Source organism: Typopeltis vanoorti, chromosome 1 (genome assembly GCF_054136105.1).
Source record: "Typopeltis vanoorti isolate ZY-2024b chromosome 1, IOZ_Tvanoo_1.0, whole genome shotgun sequence".
NCBI lineage: Eukaryota > Metazoa > Arthropoda > Arachnida > Uropygi > Thelyphonidae > Typopeltis > Typopeltis vanoorti.
This window is the reverse complement of record NC_143549.1, coordinates 106,731,601-106,748,115: the sequence shown is the minus strand read 5'-3', so window position 1 is coordinate 106,748,115 and position 16,515 is coordinate 106,731,601. Positions and strand designations below refer to the sequence as shown.

The 16,515-nt window shown below is 38.2% G+C and overlaps 1 protein-coding gene across 4 annotated transcripts in view; it reads right to left on the bottom strand.

Annotated features, from left to right (window-relative positions):
• The window catches only part of LOC150110292 (D-lactate dehydrogenase, mitochondrial-like), a 238,681-nt gene extending 223,313 nt beyond the window's left edge, over nt 1-15,368 (bottom strand). For 3 of the 4 annotated variants that reach the window (XM_090398781.1, XM_090398799.1, XM_090398773.1), the window contains exon 1: nt 15,071-15,367. In XM_090398781.1, coding sequence (XP_090254907.1) covers nt 15,071-15,268 — 198 coding nt within the window. In that variant the 5' untranslated portion in view covers nt 15,269-15,367. Of the gene's footprint in view, nt 1-15,070 lie in introns of all 4 variants that reach the window. The other variant, XM_090398790.1, reaches the window with a different exon arrangement.
• Nucleotides 15,369-16,515: the final 1,147 nt, after the last annotated feature.

Sequence of the window (16,515 nt, the reverse complement as noted above, 5' to 3'; positions counted from 1 at the left end):
TGAAAGCCTTTATAAATGGTCTTGGCATCCTGGAATCAAAGAATCAAACCCCCCAGATCTTTTCAACTAAAAGGCATCATTAATACTATCCAAGCTAAGGAAGCTTGTAATATGCATATACTGTACCTAGTTATATTAGCTAACTAGGTAATTAGCTATATTAGATGGTAGAGGGCAGTCAAGAGTATAACAGTGATATCTGCAGCTGAAAGATAAATCATATTGTAAAAATAACTGGTGAACCTGGATTCATTCTTAGCGGCTTACTGTTTTTATGAGTCTTGCCACTTTATTTTTAAGTACTGTTTCTGTAAGTATTAAAAAAATAAATTTAAAAAAAAAAACCTGTTCCTTATATTATTTATACACTTGTTATAGTACCAATGCATACTAGAATAATAGCAGTCAACTTCTATGTGGATATTTGTATGATGCAGCATGTACAAAATGTATTCATTTTGAAGGATGGAAAGATTTGTGGAATGAGAGTAAACTGATGAGCACATGACAACAGTGACTTCAGATCTTGAGAGAGTGACTGTGACAGTATAAGGTCAAACAACAAAAAGTGGCAAAATGTGAGTGAGAATGTTGGAAAGATTGGTGAAGTGAGGGAGCATGAACAAGATTTGAGTGACAGCATGAAAAAGAGAATGTCAACCTTATATAAGTCCTTTCAACCATCAAACTCACTCAACTGATTCATTTGCATATTGACTCCTCTTTCATACACTCCCCTCCCCCAACACACACACACCTCCTCTTTACATTAGCAGGGATTTGCTAAAGGGAGGGATGAGCATCTTTTAGTAATCGATTTACTTATTACAATAAGCTGACAGCACCATTGGATGTGCAAGATGGATAGTATACTTTGACTTTGCTAAGGCTTTTGATAGATTACCACATAAGTTGATAGTCAAACTAGAGTAGATGGGTATTGGATATCAGACTAGTGTATCGGATTGGAGATTGACTCTCTGATAGGTCAAAAAGTTGTATATGAAGGGGGGGGGATAGCAATACCCCAGAAGAATAAGAAAGTCACTAGTGATGTGCCTCGGTGGGGGGGGGGGGGGTCTGTTTTAGGGCTATTGCTGTTTAACTTGTATGTTAATGATATTGGGGAAGATTTGAATGGGGATATACAGTTGTTTGCAGATGATGCAAAGTTGGGACAAACTATGAGGAGCAAAATAGATGTGGGCCTACAAGAAGATTCAAGTCTTCTTGTGGCCTTACAATAAGATTTATGTAGACTGAGTGAATGGGCATGAGAGTGGGAATATCAGTTCAACATTGCAAAACTACCGTTTTGCAATGGTAGGTTTTAAAATTCAAAAAACAAAGATAGGATGTAGACTTTACTCTCAATGGGGATATATTGTTGGAGGTAGAGGAAATAAGAGATGTTGGGGGGGGGGGGGGTGATGATGGATAAGGATCTAAAATTTAGAGGACATGCTGCCAAATTGTGAGGACAACAATGAATTCTGACAATGATGCAGAGGACACTAACTAACTTGTAGAAGTAAGGGTCTGATTACGCTAATATAAGTACTGTGCACAGGCCTGGCTGGTGGCGTGTGCAAAATACACAGGCGTCGCAGAAGAAAAGGCACCTAAAAGATGTCAAAAAATATGAGATAAGAGTTTAAATGAACTACGAATGGTACAGAATGGTACATATAATTATGAATGTACGTCGTCTTCCATTCAGGCCCCTTCAGATCTTCCCGAAAACGAACAAATAAATTCTGAAATTGTATCCTGGACCTGATTATATCACTGTCATTTTTTATTAAAATTTACGAAAATATACCTAAAATAGTTCTTTATTTTTTGATGTATCATAAATCAACTTATGATTAATTGTTGAGTTCCATGTAAAAAAATTTTGTATAAGCAGGACTAATCCGTAGGTAACATTATACTGTAAAGCGGTTTTCATTTGTTTTTCATTTCCTGTTCGTTTTATTCACACTTTATTCAAAAAAAACTTTTTTGGAAAGGAGCCGAACATTAATCGCACACACAAGAAAAATACTAGGCACTGGTGCTGACTGTGCACAGATTTGGTTACCTGATTTTCAAAAGAATGAAGAGGATGCTGGAAAGGGTTCAGAGGCAATTAACCGAAATACTTTGATCTTTGGAATGTTGAATATGAAGAAAGAATGAGGTTATGCAATTCGCAGAGTCTAGTAGATAGGAGGAAGAGGGGAGATATGATAGATCCTTACTTCTACAAGTTAGTGTGCTCTGCTTCATTGCCAGAATTCATTGTGTTGTCCTCACAATTTTGCAATATGTTGGAAGAGGTTTTTCATAAAATGGTGGCAGATTGGAGGAGAACAAGAGTTCATCCCTGAAAGCTATATGAGGATGGTGTGAGCACAGGAGTGAGAAGCAGGTTTTTTGCATGGAGAATTGTGAATGATCGGAATGTGTTTAAGGCATGGTATAATGAGTGTATACACTGTGTGTATGACAAAAGGGACCATCTGGTTGGTCCGTGACTCCATGGGGTCTTAGGATAATAAATAATAATTTATGGGGCTTCTGCAGATCAATCAGTAACTAAGCCCTTTAATTGAAAGGCTTGAGTCTGAATTCTGTCACAGACATGAAGAATATTTATAAAAGCTTTTCAATTGAAGATGGGTTAGCCAGTTTCATATGGAGGTAGCTGGAGTTTCCCTCCCTTCACACCCACACTCACACACAAAAAAGCTCAGGTTTTGACTCCTACAAAATAAACAAACCAACCAGAGAACACATTAAAATAATGGCAAAAAATACATTCATGAGATAGATCAATGTGTAGCATGGGTGGCTGTTTCCTGTAATGAGTCCTGGGAATCTATGGAGGTGTTGAATAACATTAACAGTCTTTGTTTGCTTATTACAAATGATTTATCATTGTGAACAAGATTATGCTTAATTGAAAGAGAATGTCTTAATAAAGCTATATCTTGTGGTGCACTAAAAACGTCTGAAATGATCATAACATCATGCTGGCTTTAAACCACTCATAACCATCATTACAAGACGTCTTTGTGTTGCACTATTTAAAAAATCTAATCAGTGAGGAGCCCATATTTTTGCCTATTATTAGTGCATTTTGAAGGGGGAATTCCATTGATTTGATATAGGAACCTCTGGTTCTACTCAGAGGATATGCGAAAAGATTACACAAAATGGAACTATTTATTTTCTTTAAGGAGTACTACCTTTTATTTTACGTACTACTCTCCAAATAAACAGTAAGCTATCAGATCATATTTTTCTTAATAGTATTACCCCAAGACCCCCATGGAATCAAAGACTCATCTAGGAGGTCCTTTTATCATACACACACACACTCAAATTCTCTGCAGACACACTCAGACAAGGCATTCTAATCATTCACAATGCTGCATGCAAAAAACCTGTTTCTCACACCCTCTTTACATTGTTTCCAGGGATGACCTCCGGTTATCCCCTGATCTCCCACTATTTTCTGTAGAACCTCTCCAACATTGATCCAACCCTTTACTAACTTGTAGGTCTCTATCATATCTCTTCCTCCTATCCACTAGACTCTGTAAATTGCATCTTCTCAATCTTTCCTCATATTTGACATACCAGAGGTCAGAAATTACCTTAGTCAGTTGCCTCTGGACCCTTTCCAACATGAAAGGTTTGGTTTTCAAAGTGACCAGATTTGGTCACTTTGAAAACCAAGTGACCAAATCTGGGCACAGTAGTCCATGTATAGCCTAATCAAAGCCTTATACAATGGAACAAGAATCTCCCTACTTCTACAAGTTGTGTCCTCCACATCATTTCCAGAAGTCTTTGTGCTGTCTTCACAATTTTGGCAATGTGTTCCCTAAATTTCAGATCCTTATCCACTATCATCCCAAGATCTCTTATTTCCTCCAACTCTGACAATATATCCCCACTAAGCATAAATTCCAAATCCCATCTTTGTTTCCCAAATTTTAAAACTTTACATTTTGCAACATTGAACTCACATTCCCTATTCCAGTGCCCAATCACTCAATTTATTCATGTCTTCTTGTAAGGCGACAACATCTTCTCTACTTTTCATGGTTCGTCCCAACTTTGCATCATCTGCAAACAACTGAATATCTCCATCCCAATCTTCGCCACTATCATTAGCATACCAGTTAAACAGTAATGGCCCTATAACAGACTTCTGAGATACACCACTAGTGACTTTTCTAAGATATTGCTCCCCAGTCACAACTTGCTGATACCTATCAGATAGCCAGTCTCCGATCCAAAGCACTAATTTAATATCCAACTCCATCCACTCTGGTTTCACTATCAACCTTATCATGCGGTAATCTATCAGAAGCCTTTGTGAAATCTAAGTATATTACTGTATCCCTCTCCTCTGTCCAAGGAAGCCATCACCTTACTGTAATAAGTAAGTAGATTACTAAAACATGACCTCCCATTAGCAAATCCATGCTGTCCATGAAAGATAATACTATTGTTGTCAACCCAATTCTGGATCCTAGTTCTCACAAGCTTCTCCAACAACTTCACCACAACACCTGACACACACAGATAGGCCTATAATTTGATGCTTGAGTTCTATCACCTGCCTTATGAAGCGGCACAATCTTGCCCTCCTTCCACTCCTTAGGAACTTGACCCAGTGCAAGACTCCAACATATTAAAAAAATATGTCAAGGCAGATGTCAACTCCCTGGCACATTCCTTCAGAATACGTGGTGATATATTATCAAGTCCCACAGCCTTATTAATATCAAGTTTGCTCAACTCCCCATACACCTCTTGTTCACTTACAGTCAGTCTCTCCTCCACATCATCAACTGTTCTCAATCTCTCCATGAAGTCACATTCACAAGAATGAAAGATCTTTATGAGCTGCTCATTAAATATTTCCACTACATCTTCCACAACAGCTACCCTTACACCCTTTTTTCCAATCAATGTCATCTTTTCATAATCATTATTTTTTTTGCTGGCTACATATCGAAAGAACTCTCTAGGATTCTTTTTGGCTTCATTAGCTAACTGCTGCTCATACTTCACTTTTGCTACCTTACCAACCAACTCTTACCAATTACAGTGTGATATGACACCTCATTTATAATTACATCCTCTGATGAGATGACCAAATCCAAGACCCCTCAATCCTCGCATGCCTTCTGTTACATACTGTCTGAGGTAATTGTCCACAAAAACTCAAGAAACTCATTTTCTTTACTTCCAGTTGCTATCTCATCTTCCCAGTCTATATTGCCATAATTAAAATCACCCATAATGATCACTCTTTTCTTATTTGCTTGACTAATTTGATTATACATTTCATAGTCACTACCATCCACATTACCAGGTCTATAACAACATCCAACCAAGTATTTCATTCTACTCACCTCTATCTCACACCATACTGCCTCAAAGCCACTGGCACTATTTCCATCTTGCATCTCTACTTTGAATGGACATGTCTTTCTCTATCATTTCTCTAGCACTAATCCTCCTCCCTTTTTATCCTTTCTATCCTCACAAAACACATCATACCCTTCCATCTCTATTCCTGTTAGGATGCTGTCCTCATCCAGCCATGTCTCACTTATTCCAACAATTTTAGGGTTAACACACTCGATTAATGCAACCATTTCATCTACTTTGTGTTGAGCATTTGTATACGAACACAGCAGCTCATTCCTGGATCTATAGCTAGTTCCATTGATACCACTCATTCGATGCGATTTCTCCATGCTCAACTCAAACAATTTCCCTTTTTCCTTAATCATTTTAGAACTCTCTTCAAATCCAAGTTTTCCTCTTGATCCCAGGTCATCCCCTTACTTTCCTGTCTACACCTGCATTCACATCCTCTTGGAGCATCCACCTTTTTCACACTGTGTTTCCCCTGAGCCTCCTCATTTCTGTCGTCTTGCACACCCGTTCTCTCATTCTCTATACTCATATGCCACTCACCTCTTCATTCATAACCACTTCTTCAATCTCTCCTACTCTTCCACATCGCTTCCCACTTGATCAGATTCATTTTCTGTACTCACTTCTCTACCTTCCAGCAGCAGTCTCTCCAAGCAACTCACACCAAAATCACTCAAATGCAGTCCATCACTCTTATACGGTTCACTTCGTCCTTCAAACTCATTCCACATATTAACAAACTGCACTCCTTTCTCCTCACACATTTCCGCTAACATATCATTCATAATCCTTGCTCTCCATCTCATCTGACCACTGTCATACCTAGGCAACAAGTTTACTACCATTCCTATCACACGATTTTCTTTTACATGTCTAATAATCTCCTGATATCCAATCTGACATGTTGTTTGTTTGCACCTATTAAAACTACCAATTCTCTTGCTTGCTTACTCCTCTTATCCAGTGCCTCAATCACTCTACTCATTTTATCTCCAGTAAAACATACCTTGTGCATCCTCTCATCCAACCCACCTTTAATAATTGAATCATATAATGCCACTCGTGGGTCTTTCGTTATCTCTTTTATACCAACATTATTTGTTTTCATCATTTTCACTCTCCCATACATTTCCCAAATTTTCTTAACTTCATTCCGCATCCATTTCATCCCATGCCTCATCCTAACCAACTGAACTTTCGAATCTTGTGTTACATTTTCGCTGTCATTCATTCTTTCGAATTTTCGAACTCTCGAACCTTGCGTCACACCTTGCCTAGATATGATAATGATGAGCTGAGCAGAAGAACGGTGATATTGAATGGCATAATAGCAAGAATGTGTGACAAGAGAGGACTGGTATATGTGGATGCTTGGAGTGCGTTTGAGGAAAGAGAGGAATTGTATGCGAGAGACCATTTACATTTGAATGAGGAAGGACATAGGCATCTGGAGAGATTGCTGTTCTGAACGAGTCAGTGTGTCCCAGGGAGGATGATAGCAGGGGTGGCCTCTTGTGGGAATGGATACTTGGGAGAAGGGAGATGATGTCAGGTAACACTGACCCCAGTGGAGTCTAGAAGGGATAATGCTGGGTATAGAAACAATGGCATTTATATGCTTTATACTAATGCCAGGAGTATCCGGAATAAGGGAGGGGAATTGGTGGTGCAGATAGCATCAGCCTGGCCAAAAATTATTGGGATCACTGAGACATGGTTAACAGAAGGGGATATAACAACAGGAATAGAAGTGGCTGGGTATAGCATTTTTCGTCAGGATAGGAGGGGAAAGCGTGGTGTGGGGTACTGCTTATGATAAGTGATGCCCTATGTCCTCTAAGAGTGGAGGCTTTGGAAGGGAGACAAATGATTTTGAGAGCGTATGGTGTGAAGTAGAGGTAGGCAAGACAGGATATTTAGTGGGGTTTTCCTACAGACCCAGGAGCACAGAGGATGGGGACCAGGAGATATTTAGACAGCTAAGTTTGGCAAGTGCAAGAAGAATGATTGTTATGGGAGATTTTAACTATAGTGGTATAAATTGGAGAGAGGAAGATGCATGTAGCAATAGGGGAATGGAATTTCTAGAATTCTTGAGGGACAAATGTCTTAGGCAACATGTAACAGAGGGAACAAGAGGTTCAAGAGTTTTGGATTTTGTTATAGCATCAGAAGAATTGATAATAAGTGAGTTGACATCTCTCCCACCAATTGGAGAGAGTGACCATATGGTTTTGACTTGGAAAATGAATAGACATGCAGGAGAACCAAAGAGGCAGGAACTTATGTGGAATTATAATGCAGGTGATTATAATAGTCTTATATGTCAACTTCGGGAAGTTTCATGGAGGGAGGAATTGGAAGGCCGGGATATCATTAGTGCATGGGAAATTGTGAAAGAATATTTGTTAGCAGCAATGGTAAGTTGTATACCATGAGTGAAGAAGAGGACACAATTTGGAGTAAAGTGGATGGCAAATAATACTAGACAGGAATTGCATGCAAAAAAGAGGTGGAAGAGATATAAGGAGACAGGTGAAGAGAAGATGCATGAAGAATATAAGACACAGGCAGGAAGAGTGAATAGCGTGGTAAGGAAAGCGAAACTGGAATATGAGAAGAGATTGGCCCTAAGATCCAAAGAAAATCCTAGGGAATTTTTTAGCTATGTGACCAGTAGGAGGAGAAATGACTGTGGAAGAATGATATTGTGGGATAAAAATGGGAATAGAGTGACTGATGCAGAGGACATACTGGAATTGTTCAATGAACACTTTATTGGAGTATTTCATCCTAGAGGAGTCAGTTTTAATGCTAGAGGGATAGGGCTGGTTCAAGGTTTAGAAGTACAGGAGGAGAGTGTGTTTCAGAAACAGAGTACTCTGGATGTCAGTAAAGCTGTGGGACTAGATGATATTTCACCCTGAGTTTTGAGAGAATGTGCTAGGGAACTGACAGTGCCTTTAACCTGGCTTTTCAATGAAAGTCTGGCTTTGGCAAAGGTGCCCAGAGAATGGAAGGAAGGTAAGATAGTGCCATTGCATAAGGGTGATTAACAGACTGGAAGTGTCTAATTATAGGCCAGTCTGTGTGTCATCAGTAGTTGTTAAGATCGTGGAGAAAGTAGTGAGGGACTGTATACAGCATTTGGCAGATGAGGGTAATGTTATCTGTGAGAGTCAACATGGATTTGTGAAAGGGTGCTCTTGTTTTAGCAATATGCTAGCCTTTTATAATAAAGTTACAAGAACATTAGATGAGGGAAAGGCATATACTGCAATTTTCTTAGACTTAGCGAAGGCATTTGACAGGGCACCACATGATAAGCTGATATTTAAGTTGCAGCACATGGGTCTGGATGTCAGATTGGTCAACTGGATTCAGGATTGGCTGTCTGATAGGTATCAGAGTTGTATATGTGGAGCAGTTTCAAGGAGGCAGAGGGTTACAAGTGGGATCCCACAGGGCTCAGTACTAGGACCTATATTGTTTAACCTTTATATCAATGACATCCAGTGGATTGCAAGGGGGTATTCAGTTGTTTGCGGATGATGCGAAGCTGGGAAGGATTATTAGTAATAGTGCAGATGTGGTAGCCCTGCAACAGGATTTAAATAAGCTAGATAGATGGGCAAATGAATGGGGGTGTCAGTTTAATGCAGCAAAATGTAAGATCTTGAGGTTTGGGAAACATTGATGGGATGCTGCATACTCTATGGGAGGAGTTATACTGGAGGAAGTAGGAGAGACAAGAGATCTGGGGTTGATGATTGATAGAAACCTGAAGTTTAGAGGACATATTGCAAATGTGGTAAAGGTAACACAGAGGAATGCTGCAATTATGAGAAGGACACTGACCTGCAAAGATAAAACAGTTATCATTCCATTGTATAAGTCTCTGATCGGACCACACTTGGACTATTGTTCTCAGATTTGGTCCCCAGGATTTGAAGGGGATAAATTAACTGTGGAAAGGATACAAAGATGGATGACAAAGATGGTTTCAGGACTGTACAAGGATAGTTATGAGGATCAGCTGAGGGAATGTGGACTGCAGAGTTTGGTGGATAGAAGAAGGAGAGGTGATATGATTGAGACTTTTAAACTATTGAGAGGTGGTTACAGGGTTGACACTGGGGAGTTCTTTCGCTTGGTTGAACAGCGGGAACGAGTGATGACAAGAGGCCATCCCTGAAAGTTACAAAAGGAAACTGTGAGCAAGAGGGTAAGGAGTGATTTCTTTGCGTGAAGGGTGGTTGAACCGTGGAATGCATTGCCTGATGGAGTGGTGGGAGCGAGAACGGTCAATGAGTTGAAAGAGTAGTATGATAGACTTTGTTTCTTAGGAGAGTCCTCCTCTCGATGAGTCTTGACAGACTTTATGTTCTTAGGAAGGACCTCCCACGATGAGTCTTTTGATTCCATGGAGGCCTGAATAATAATAATAATAATAACACTTTCATTCTCATTTATCCTTTCGAGTTTTCGTACTTTCAAACCTTGCATCAAACTTTTGCTCGCATTCATCCTTTCGAGGTGGTTGAAATAAATCATTTAAAAATAGGTTGAAACTCAATTATCTCTTCTGAAGTACCTGAGTGAACTTATGACAGAGAAAACAAGAAAGAACTAGCCAGGTATATAGCTATTGATATTTATTTGTGTAAACCTACTATTACAGCTTCATGGAAAGTTATCTTCTAGTAGATTAGTACTGAATATTGATCACTTAGTATTTCAAACATCTTTTAACTGCAGTCTTAATAACATCCTTTCACTCCTGTTTTGTTTGAACTGCAATAAATGCAATAGTTATTATTTATCAGATAACATGATAGGGAAAATATATTTCTAATTTGTATATTTATTTTTATTCTTAAATGCTGGTTACATGTTATCTTGTTGATTAATAGTGATTAAAACAAACTAATAGCATATACAGGTTAAACCCAGGGAGAAAGTCTAATACTCACATCAAAGGGGGGGATGAGGTTTGGTAGCTTTTGTCAAAGATTCAACAATGATGTGCAAGATAACTGTATTCCATATTCTGGCTAACAGTTGACATCTGTATTTGTTCAGTGTATTCACATCAGTTCTTAAATAAATCCATCAACACATACAGATATTAACCTTTGCCCAAAGAAGAGGAAATAGTCCTCCTACAAATTAGTAATCATCGTCACTTACTGGCAGAAACCAACTAACAGTGTCCATATGAGACAAGCACAAACCTTACCATTAGTTTGTCTCTTTGTGTGTAGTGATAATCAGAACTGCAGACAGTTCCTGATGAAGATCACTCAAAAAATAAAAACTTTGACAAAATGTTCCTTCATTTATTAAACAGTTTAATCTTTTCCTGATTTTTTTTTAATCACACTCATGCTAACAAGCTCTTCAGTTTATATAAAGAATATCAGTTTACACATCTTGACAGATGATTTTTTTTTGTATAAAGTTTTACATAGTGTCTTTTCAGCATATGAAGTTAACACTAAATGCATCTTTAACAGCATAAGATCATCACTGTTATCATGCTATCTCTAAGCAACTTTCTCTTTAGACAATTACCATAATACACTGTTAAGAGATGAAGATTAGGGATAGTTTGGGAGAAATTTCAGTGAGACAAGAACAAGAGGCCATTGCTGGAAACTGTATAAGGAGGGTATGAGCAAAGGAGTGAGAAGCAGGTTCTTTGCATGGAGAGTGGTTGGTCATTGCCTGAGCGTGTTGTGGATAGATTGAATCAGCTTAAGATGCGGTTGGATGAGCATTGTATGCAATAGTGAGTACCTCCCATGATGAGTCTCTGACTCCATGAAGGTTGGGTGTTGATAATAATAATATGTTGTAGGATTTCTATCCTATGGGAATTTAACATAAATAGCCTGGCTAGCCGAGTGGTTAGCGTATCCACTCTCCAGCCAAAAGACTGCGGTTTCGAATCCCGCCATGGGCATGGATGTTTGTATTGTCTGTGGAAATACTAGTGGTGGTGGTGGTTGGCGGTAGATGGCATTGGTGTAGTTGCGGTCAGTTGGTGGATTGAGTGGTTGAGACAGAGTTGTAGAGCAGGTGCCCTCCCTCAATGAGTCTTTGGACTCCCTGGAGGTGTCAAATAATAATAATTATAGGAAGAAGTTCTATGGCAGAGTTCTGTCCTTGGACAACCGATGATTAATTTGCACATTAATGATGTTAGGAAGATGATTTGGAATATCCAGTTATTTACTGTGATGCTAAACTAGGGAAGAAACAGTAACTAATGATATTCTGATCCTACTGGAGGATCTGAATATTGAAACTGCAGGCAATGAATGAGGCTTATCAGTTCAATGCTACACAGTTACACATTTTGGACTGAAACTGTATTACACTGGTAGGACATTAAAGTTCATATTGCAAAAAAATAGCCTGAGGGTTTGTGAGTTGTATAATTTAGATGACAAGTAGAAAAGAGGGAATACGATAGATAGTGAAGATTATAGTTTCCTTTGTAAACAGCACCCTTTTCAGTTTGGTCTGTGTCAAATATCTTCAGCAATTTTTATAAGAGCTCATCTTTGACCAAGATCATCACTACAAAACAATGATGCATTGAGGAGAGACTGAGTTGCATATTCTTTTATATGGTTGATCCTGATATTTTTCATTCTTGTAGATAAGCTTATATGTAGATAACACATGACTATTAAATAATTTCAGGAAAGTACAACGTATACTAGCAGAAAATAGAACTAGAAAAGTGTTCTCTAGGAACAAAATTAGTTTCTCTCTTCTGCCTCATTTGCTCGTTGTTACTGCCCGTGTGCACTTGTCAGTTTTATGTTCCTATGAAGATGGCGATGTGACATTGCCGAAATATAGGAAGTATTGATTAAAGTTTTTTTTAATTAATATTCTAGTATATGTTGTCTTCTTCTTCTTCGTCTACGCGTTATTCCCGCTTCCTATGCGGGGTCCGCGTGTTACTTAGATGCGACTTCTTGTTAGTACTACTCCCAACCGACCCGTCGCCTGGTCTGCTGTTGGGGGGGGGGATATATTTTTTTGACTGTAGAGGCGTATGTTCACGGGGCTGGTTTGCCTGCTTGCGGGATGAAAATCGCCAGATAAACTGGCGGAAAAAACCCTACTGACCGCGCCCAAGACCGGCTAACTTGGCTATGCCCGAGGAAGATGCTCAAATTCCTCACGTCTACAATGGGAATCGAACCTGGGACACTCCTTCCCCAGGCTTATGGTTGCGAAGCGCAAAGCCACTAGGCTAACCGCGCGGTAATATTCTAGTATATGTTGTAATTTCCTGAAATTATTTAATACCGATATTTTTCAGTGCTCTAGTAAATCCTGCCTCCCCTTTCCACATATAAGAAATAATTTCAGTTATCAAATATTTGTCATATTTTTTTATATTACACATTCTCTCACAAATCTACATAGCAAACAAGAATCTTTGAAAGATCCAATAAAATAATATTCATTATTTCATGTTGGCCAATTCCATGTTAGCTGAGTAGATACATTTACTCTGTCCAGTAAACAAGCAATGGATTTGAATCCCATTATGGTATGGATGTTGCGAAAGTCTTTAGATGGTAGATACTTTTCACTACTGGATGCAAGACCACTATCCAATTACAGGGGACCAAACTAGGGAAAGTTCAGCATTTGGTCTCTGGAATGGAATTTTTCGATTACCTAATCCTTGGCCTACTCATAGCACCATTATGGGTTACCAATCTTTTGTTGCCAAGATTGATATTAAAAAAAAATGCAAGGTCCAGTTGCCTGCTTGATCACTCAGTTTTCACAATACTATAAGTTAATTTATTTTTCATGGCTTGTTAATGGTCCCTCATAAACAGGAGTATGAAGTGTTAACTCTTAAAAGGAGTTTGATTCAGTGGCAGAGCTCTCCACTGACTATATAGTCAGAAATGGATGCCCACTCACTAGCAAGAAATGACTGCACTCAGGAGTGGAATGCCAGGGCTACCCCAGATGCTATATGAGCACCACAGCAAGCTTTGGCTCTATCTCCAGACTTGGAAGATAGGGCCAAAGGAGGGAGTCTCCCTCCCTGTCCTACCAGGGAGGGAGACTTGCTACAATATCCTTGATTGCATGCAAGCCCACTAGCTAATTGATTCCAGCTGGGGCCATCCAAAACCACCAGTTTTGCCAAAGTAGTGCAAGACTGCCAGGATCCTTTTCTGAATGTCCACAGGTACCACTGCATGATAAACACAGCAGCAATGCATTGGATCCCAGTGATGGTGGTATGAAGACAGGATAATAAAAAAACTCAGGAGAAGTTGAACAATATGTGAAGAAAGAATATGTAAAGAATATGAGAATATCAGAAAAATATGTGAAGAAAAGCAAAGGAAAAGAAAAAGAATGAAAAGGACCAGCACCATCACTGGAAGGTTCCCTCCACCACGAACAGGTGTCTCACATGAAGGGGATCCAGAAGTTAAAACTGGTTTGAACACTATTTTCTATACAGTTGGCATTTTGACTAAATTATCCCTTATTCCATAAAAAATTATTCGGCTGACTCCCCATAACATTAGATTTCTTTTATTATCTATTCCATATTTAATGTGCCATCTTCACTAAAAATTGTGCCTAAATAGTTGAAATATTTTACTTGTTCTACATAAACTACAATTCAGGATGTAGCTGATATTTTCAGTGCTCCAAACGAATTTCAGTTCGTCTTTTTATTGCTGATTTTCATCCCAAATTTGTTAGAGAAGTTATTAAACTTACTTAGGGAATTCTGTAGACATGTACTGGATTTATTTAAAAATATAACATCATCTCATAAAGTAAAGGTGCTGAATATCTCCAATTCTGATGTCAGGCTTAATATCACTTTCATAATGTGATCCATATAGATGATAAATAAGACTGCAGATGCCTTGATAAAATATTCCACCAACACCATATAATTATAGTAAAGAAGTGGAAAGGCTTATGTATTGGCTGCACATGTTGGTTTATTTTTCAGGGTATTGATTATAACACAGAATGATAAGAAAATAATTTATATTTATTAACTTATTAGATGCCATCTTCACTAAAACCACTGATCAGCTAATAAATTAGTAAATATTAATTCTTTTCTTATCATTCAGATTTTCACGAATGGAACAGTTTTAACAAAAAAAAAAAAAAAAAAAAAAAGAAAAAGAAAAAAGTAATCCACACGAAATATCAAAAGCAAATGGGTTATTTGTGTGTGAGAGAGAGGAGGAGGGATTAATAAGTCAGTCTTCACAACCGGTAGTATATTGATAAACTCAACAATCGATCCTCATGATTAGGAGTTCATGGCTGATCCACAAGAAAAGATTCCAATTTTTAAAATTACACCGTTTAGCATTCCATGATTTCAAGCAGTTTCATGCCCCTATTCTCAAAGGGGAAAAAATGTTCTGCCATAACCTCGATCCAGTGGATAACTTAATTCGGTTTACTTGAGGACTTACAAGCCTCATCATTGGATTTAGTGTTAAATAAACTTGGGGGGGGGGGGGGGGGAATTGAATGTTGTCTGCGATTCATAATTTGGGGTAAAAGCCAAAAAAACGTATTTAATGCTTACTTTATCACAAACAAACACATAAGGACTACAATGAAATCCTCGATTACACGTCACAATTGAATTACGACGATAACCCAATAAACAGGAAGCGAAAGAAGAGACTATTTTGTTATTCTTCGAAGTTATTATTCTGCTAAATAATCCTGAATAAAAATGAAATACTGCCATCTTAACACTTAGCTGTAAAAATCGACTCATGTATATGAGGAACTTAAAATCCCCGCCCAAAATCCTGTTATATCATTACTCGCAGCACTCAACTTGGCTGGAACAAATTTCTACTTATCCATTTGAGCATGACGTCACTAAGAGGTACAAAGATCACTTGAATTTTAATGAATGACGTCTAGATTTATGTTTTTCACTTTTTCATAACTGAATTCAAACATCGGATTCCACGTCGGTGGCGGATTGCCCAATAGGCGCACTCGGCGCGCGCCTAGGCCTCGTCGTCGTCTCGAGGGGCTCAAAAATTACATAGCAAAAAGATAATATGCCTCTGAAGAAACAGTCTTCTCTTCTTCTTCTTCCTATCATGGAATATAGGCCATGTGGCCTGTTCCGGTCTCATGCCATCTCTTTCTTGGTCTTCCGATTCTTCTTTTTCCACTTATTTTGTATCTGTATAATATTTTTGGTAGTCTGCTGTTGTCCATTCGATTTAAATGTTCTAGCCATTTTTGTTTATACTGTCTTATGTAGTAATTAATTGGTTTGATTTTTAGGGATTGTAAGATTTCTTCATTTGTTTTGTGGTCCCACTTGGTATATCCCGCTGTTTTTCTGAGGAACTTCATTTCTGCTGTTTGAATTCGTTTTTCATCTTTCCTTTTCATGGTCCATGTTTCGCTTCCGTATAGTAGAGTTGGTTTTGACAAGACATTATATAGTCTGATTCTAGTGTGTTTTTGTAGGGATGGCTTAAATATACTATTTATTATGCCATTTACTTTGACAAAGTTTGATATTTTAGTGTCTATGTCTTTTTCTTCTTCGTATGATAGATCACATCCCAAGTATCTGAAAGTGTTTACTTGTTCTAGTATTTTATTGTCTATCACTATTTTACTTCTTGTTGGGTTTTCTCCTTTGAATGCCATTATTTTTGTTTTTTCTTTGGATATTGTCATATTATATTGCTTTGAGATATCATTTAATGATTTTAATGATCTTTGTAAGTCATCTTCTGATGTAGCTAATACTATTTGATCATCTGCAAATAGTAGTGTATCTATCTTCATTTGCGGGGTCATTTGTATACCAAATGGGTTATGCTGTTTCCAGATTGTTAATATTTCATTTATATATATATTGAAAAGCAGAGGTGAGAGGGTACATCCTTGTCGTACTCCTCTTGATATATCTTTCCATTCTGAGGTGTGTTCTAATTTAACTGCTATTTTATTTCCTGTATATATTTCTTGAATAGATTGTAAAAGTTGGTT